This window comes from Lygodium microphyllum, chromosome 11 (assembly GCF_053477565.2).
Source record: "Lygodium microphyllum isolate KBCC chromosome 11, Lygodium_microphyllum_v1.1.10, whole genome shotgun sequence".
NCBI classification, from domain to species: domain Eukaryota; kingdom Viridiplantae; phylum Streptophyta; class Polypodiopsida; order Schizaeales; family Lygodiaceae; genus Lygodium; species Lygodium microphyllum.
Window position 1 is genome coordinate 16,007,545 of NC_141145.1, and position 6,810 is coordinate 16,014,354.

At 41.4% G+C, this 6,810-nt stretch overlaps 1 protein-coding gene across 1 annotated transcript; it reads left to right on the forward strand.

The window, feature by feature from the left end:
* Window positions 1-5,246: 5,246 nt before the first annotated feature.
* On the forward strand, window positions 5,247-6,429 carry LOC148028570 (uncharacterized). The gene is made up of 3 exons (XM_087688774.1): window positions 5,247-5,361; window positions 5,538-5,603; window positions 6,119-6,429. Exons 1-3 carry the CDS (start codon window positions 5,247-5,249, stop codon window positions 6,427-6,429), a joined length of 492 nt encoding a protein of 163 aa, XP_087544900.1.
* The last annotated feature ends 381 nt before the right edge of the window (window positions 6,430-6,810 follow it).

The window sequence follows — 6,810 nt, forward strand, 5'->3', positions numbered from 1 at the left end:
TATGAGTTCTAGTGCTTGTGATGTCATGGTTGTAAGTATTGGCTGAAAGTAATACATTATGAGTTCTAGTGCTCCTCTATATCTCCTCAGAAGAGGCATCATCATCCCTACCACCATCGCTGCCTGTGCCGCTGCTGTTGCCGCCACCGCTACTGCTAGTCCCCCCTTCGCTATCCTCAACTGCATCAGGGTTCGCCTACACAAGGGATTAATATATATAAATACCATTACAAACAATAAATTAGAGTTATCTATACTTTTCATATAAAAAATAAATCATACCTCTTCTGGTGGTGGAATCCTCATGGCGTGATTATATTGCTCCTTCGTGATGAGTCCCTCCTTGTAGAAATGCTGCCAAGTGGACGCCCGGTTATGACCTCGATGGTAGCCTACCTCTCTAGGAGTAGGCATCCTACTAATGATATGATACTACAAAACAATTTGAACATACAACATATTAAAACACACTACATAATGAAGTGAAACAAATTACAAAATTTAATTAAAAAAAAAAATCAAATAATACTTACAAACTTAGCCTCCCATGACTCCCTGCCACCAGATCCATAATGCGACGATCCCATGGTTGCCATCTGGATACGTCGCGCCTCTGCATGCTGGCGACTTGTCATTTTCTCTGCTGCTCTCTTCTTGGCCTCTTTCCACTCCTTGCGGTGGCAATTGGGTGGTTGGCCATATCCAGGGTGCCCCTGCTCTTGTCTCTGCAATGACTCCTTAGCACGCGTCATAAGGTGAGACCTCTTGTTATGAAGCGCGTCTCTCACCTTTGACCGTCCCCAATCATCTGAGAATCGTGAATTCTCGGGATTAGGGTACCTTTTATGTATTGTCCACATCACCTCTTGCCACAAACCATTTTTCTGGTGCTTGAAGGGAATCATGCAATCTTTGTATGTGGCATGCACGACACTCCTCAAGTAGGCTATCACTTCCCTCCCCTCAAAGTCATGCAAGATACCACCAACATCAGTGATAGAGTAGTACATTTGTGGAGGCTCACCTCTCTCATTTTCTGGTGAGGGTGATCGAGAGCCACCACCTACGCAACCCCCACAAAGCCCTCGACCTCCTCGTCCTCCCGCACCACTCTCCCTCCTCCCTCGATGTGCACTACCCTCTACCTCACTCAATACACGTGCTTCTGCAGATGCACGTGCTTCGGCCGATCCATGTACCTCAGCTGATCCCTGTGTAGGCAAAGATGTGATAGGTGTCCCAGACATCACACTGAAAACCTCATCTGCAGTGGGAGGGTGACCAAGATAATTGGTCATCTCTCCCATGAATTGCTCCTTGTTGAATGGGGTGTTGGAGGATCCAGGATTCTACATCTACACAAGAAAAATCATATTATCCTGTGCAGACAATACATATTACATACAGCGTCTATACCTGCGTCTCTGTGCGCGTCTATACCTGCGTCTCTGTCAGCGCGTCTCTGTGTGCGTCTGTCAGCGCGTCTATTTCCACGTCTATAGCCGCATCTACACTGTCATCTGGACGCGCTGATAGATGCGCACAGTCACACCATTTCTTCTTAAACTTGCTTAAAAAACAAAGCTAAACAATCTCCATAGATGACAAGATCCAGCATGTGAAGAGAGAGACAAACCAATAGAGAAACCAAATAAGATTGAGAGAGAGAAGAAGAACTCACCTTCTTTGCTTGTTCCAACGGGTGGCGGTGGCTAGGTTGCAAGCTCCTTGTCCTCCTTCTCCCTTCCCTTGGTAAGTTGCTTCATTCTTGTTCTCTTCCTTGCTGTTTGGCTCTTCTTCTTTACTCTTTGGCTCTTCTTTCCTCCTGTCCTCTTTTTACTCTTATTTCCTTGCCTCATTGTCTTCATGAAGTGATAGATAGACACGAGTAGTGATGTCGAGCTCGAACTGTAGAAAACACGAAAAAAATGCAGGAAAGCACAGGTTTGAAAAGAAAGCCACAACTTTTTTTAAATTTTTCTATACTTGCATGGCGCGTCTGTTAGTGCATGTAATAGCGCGTGTAAATGCGTAGATAATTCCTGTTACACGCGCGTACAGACGCGCAGCAACAATTTAAGAAATCAATGAATGCATTTAGGGAATCAATTGACCTATGTGGTGACACATATAACAAAGCTTGAGGATAAGAGATAACACATTGGCAAGTCAATTGGCACATATATATGTAGTGACTTACTAGACCATGCATCCCACTTACAATTGCATATTATCCCACTTACGTATCAATAGGTGGATAAAGCACGAATGGTTTTTAGCAAGAGAAAGATAATGCAATGAAGGTGTACACGAAAGAGATAGAGAAAGGCATATTATCCATTAATCAATCAAAGATATGTGAGCTATAAGTGCACCTTGACATGATTGGAATAGCTTGCATATGCACAAGCCAACTGATTTACATCAATCTACTCATGCTATGAATTGGCATGCATGGCTAGGTTAAGTGCACAACATTAAATGAGACATGTGAGTGTATTGATCAGTTCTATATGTATATGTATATATATATATATATATATATATATATATATATATATATATATATATATATATATATATATATATATATATATATTACAAATGCACAAGTCAACCTTTGATTTATATATACATCTAATCTTCATGCCCTATCCAATCACATTTGTATAGGGCATGATTGGATGTATATAGGGCATGAAATCACATATATGTAATTAGCTTTGAATGATTGGATGTATATTTGTAATATTCAGAAAGAAGTAAAGTTGGTAATGTATATCATGTCCTATGCATGTATATGCCCTATACATGTATATCATGTCCTAGCGTATGATCCAAGTGTAATTATGTCGTATATACATCCAATTATGCCCTATTCAAAAAAATACTAGCTATTAAGAGGTTTGGTCATATTCAGGTAACCTCTTGCTTGCATGATATGTTTTAAACTACTCAGAATCTTGGAAAATTTAAAGAAAAGATAGGATTCTTTGCCACCCAAGCCTACCCTGCTTACTCTATTGTTGCCTGAGAGATTGTTGCAGGGGCTTCCCCCAATTATGAGGTCAATCTTTCCCATTGCATCCACAATCTCAGCCAACTTATCATCAGTAAGATCTCTAACATCATCCTCCATTTGAAATCGGCCTGTTTGGAAGGTTTTGTTCCACTAGCTGGCTATTATGTTTTTACATTTATCATTGATCTCCACAATAACAACAGCCTTCAAAATTATACCCAATTTGTGCAATGCCACTTCTTTCCCACCAAGGCTCGGGAATAAGGACAGAACTGTTGAACCTTGCAGATATAATTCTTTTAGTGGTGAAAGACTGTACGCAATAGTATTGACCTGAAATGAGTTGCCCAATGCATCATACCGATCTGAAAGGGTAGAGCAGCCTCAAGTGTGGTCACGATCATATCCAAGCACCAGCTCAATCTCATGGGGTTCAAGTGGGGCAGCTTGGCCTGGGCTGACCCAAACCAAGTTCCATATTTTGCATGCCAGGACAATCTCATGTTGAAGATAATAAGGTATCTTGCTTTCTTTGTGGGAAGAAAATATTTTTCTGATCAATCCACATATAGTGCTAGGGGCACCTCGTGTGTTTATGCAATTCAGCTTCTCTCTCGGATCCCATGGGGGTCGATACTTCTTTGTTTTCGGAAGCACCTCAAAGATTGTCATGGGAGCAGGGGGAAGGATCAACCTTCTTCCATCTACTGGAAGGTTATAAACATAACCACCTCATCCTAAAGCATGCTGAAAAATATCTAAAGTCTGTGAACTCTAGATCTATGCCATTAAAATGCCGTTTGATGGTCTCCCACTCTGAATTGGAAACGTTCTCAACATTTTCAAAATAGAAAAAGGGAGGGCCTTCCATCAAACTATTCAATGGTTTTGGCTTGTCTTTAAAAAAGCCAGGAATTCCAAACCCCATGCCCTTTTTGAACTTGAAGGGTGGGATAGAACCTAGATGTGGACGTGATGTTTTTCCATTCATAGATTGAGTCTTAAGCCATAAAACACTCGAGTCTTCACTGGCACTTTTATCCAAGTCTAGAGTAGGAGTAATGCTGATCTTTGTTTTAAGGCCCAAGTAAGTGTACCATAGCTTAAGGGCTCTTTCATCTACCCAGTATATTTTGCCACAGACACCTCGTGAGGGTCCAGCATGTCTAGTTATTTGAACACCTCGTGAGGGTCCACCATGTCTAGTTTGATCTTTTATCTTTTACGACTAGTGCACATTATTCAATGCACTTTGGTGTGAGGGTAAACATCTTCGAACTCAACGTAAATATGAAAAGAGAAATACCCAAGATTGTGGAGTCCTTGCTCACTTCGAGAATGCCAATGGTACTTCGAGTAATTATTAACTCTATTTTTTAATTCAATGATTCAATGTGTATATTTCTCAATTCTATGGTTTTTATCATGCGCACACGTGTATGCTCAAGAATCAATTTCAGGTGGTCAAATAATTATTAAATTTGGTTTTTTAATTATGTGAATTGCAATTTTAGGTGGTTAAATAATTGTGCGTCTGCTGGCGCGTCTATACTAGCGTCCATTTGCGCAGATATATAGACACACAATTCGCGTCTATTTACACAGTTATAGACGCTGTCGTGTTGCTGCGCATCCGAGTCGTATACACCTCCATTTCTTTTTTTGTGCATTTGTGTTAATTTCTGCGTGTGATTCATTGTTTGTGTGATGCATTTTAATAATCCGCATCCAATGTATATATTCCCTTAGTGCATGCGCATGATTTTGTTTGGATGCATGATGTGCGTGTATTAGAAAAATATGAAAAACTGATGCCAAAGGATCTTTGTCCTGCTGCTATTTGGTCTAGCTCTATGTGCAATGACAGCCTTGGTGCAAGTGTTTTGGAGATATGCTACAAGAAGGATATTTAAAGGAGGAATCAGAGTTGCTGCAAGATATGCCTCTTGCAAATAATCTTGGTTGCTTGGATGTCAATGTTGAATTAATGAAAAAGGCATGGTGACAAATTACTAGCACAGCAAGGCTTTGACAAAAATTATGCTCATGTCAGACTTTTATAAAAGTGCTGGAATGAGGAAGGTCGCTTGCCTAATTTTGATATGCTAAAACAAGAAAAAGAAAAACTAAAGATAGAAGAGAAAAGGAAGGGGAAAGGAGACTAATTGGGGGAAGGAAGCTCTAAATCTGGAACCGTGTATTGAAGCCTTGCGCAGGAGGGAGGATGGCGAGAGACAGAGTGCTGGAGTATTATGGGGAAAACAGAGGGAAGAAGGGGAACTTCCTCTCAAAGGTTACCATGACCCCAAGGACTTCGTGCTTTCTATTCAGAAGCCAAGGTCTGTCAATCTCTTGGTCAAAGCAGGGGCTCCTGTAGATCAGACTATTGCAACACTTTCAAATTATATGGAGCCTGGAGATTGAATAGTGAATGGAAGGAAAACGACACCGCAGGGAGGCATATCCTGGAAGACAGTTAACCCTCAGAACGTGAACATCTCCTTTCTGTTTCCAGTGGAACGTGCAGATTATACATATGTTGACAGGCTTCACTTTTGTGAGTTCGTGTATGGCACAGGAGGTAAACGGCACTTCGATGCTTACCTGCAGAATCAAACTACTGCTGCGGAGATAGATTTGGGTGGATAGTTTGGACGGGATACAGCTTATCACAGAGACTTTTCACTTTAGGCTCTCAAGGAAAAGGAACGAATCTCCGCGTCCTACTCTATTGACATTTTGATCAATTTGGGATGCTCTTTGAAATCGTCCCAAACATCGGAGACAAGCTGACTTGAAGCAAGGAAATTCATTGATGCTGCAAGAAATTCATCGATGCTGCAAGAGGGGCTGCTCTGAACTTGGCTTCCGAGCTATGGCTTTGGACAGGAAAGCCTGTCCATACATGATAGGTGCTTTCATGCTCCTCAAACTTATCGCTGGTAGTTTGCTTTCGCCTTTGTTTCCCTCTTCACTTCTCCCGATCGTTTGCCTTGATCTTCAAGCCTTCACAATCTGTCGCCTGCATCCGAAGAGCTATATTGTCAGCTTGGATTCTCCCTGATGATGCTATAAGTTCATTACGTTTCCTGAAAGATTCTGGAGTGAAACTAGGAGTCATCTCAAACTTTGACACTCGCTTTCGACCACTGTTGGATGAACTGAATGTTGCTAATTCGTTTCATTCCATTATTGTGTCCTGTGAAGTTGGATATGAAAAACCTGCTCCACAGATATTTGAGGCTGCTCTTAGGACATTAAGTGTTCAACTGAAGGAAATAGTTCTTGTTGGAGATGATCTAATTGCAGACAAGAAAGGAGCCGAGGCTGTTGGAATCAGTGCCTGGCTCTGGAAAAAGGATGTACATTCCTTCAAAGAAGTGGCAGAGAGATTCTTGCAGTGCTAGACCAGGCATTATGGAGCTCAGAAGACAAACTGGCAGTGGACGAGTATACATAGTAATCTCCTAGAAAGGAGCACAGATCAGCCAATGCAGATGGACAAGTTAGTCAATGCAAGAATTGCAACATGTTTTTGTCCTCTATTGTTGATAGTTAACAAGAAAACAAGACTGATTTTCTCTGGATCAGATAAGAACTCCTGGCATGACAAAGTCATCTCTTGTGTAAATGGATAGATATCAGAGGCCATAAATAGTGGATTAAAGCAGCAGAGTTCTGATTAGTCTACAAACCTTCCTGAGGGTCACCATCTGGTGCTGTGCACAGTACATCGGAGGGTCTTAAAAGACTGCTATAGTCGTCTAGATCCCAAAACCTCAAGGTGA

Excerpts from the sequence above, each read along its gene's own strand:
- LOC148028570 (XM_087688774.1), top strand. The coding sequence starts at position 5,247 with ATGGCGAGAGACAGAGTGCTGGAGTATTATGGGGAAAACAGAGGGAAG. Across the intron at positions 5,362-5,537 it reads CTTTCTATTCAGAAGCCAAG|TGGAACGTGCAGATTATACA; the intron begins GTCTGTCAATCT and ends TTCTGTTTCCAG. Across the intron at positions 5,604-6,118 it reads GTTCGTGTATGGCACAGGAG|ATTCTGGAGTGAAACTAGGA; the intron begins GTAAACGGCACT and ends GTTTCCTGAAAG.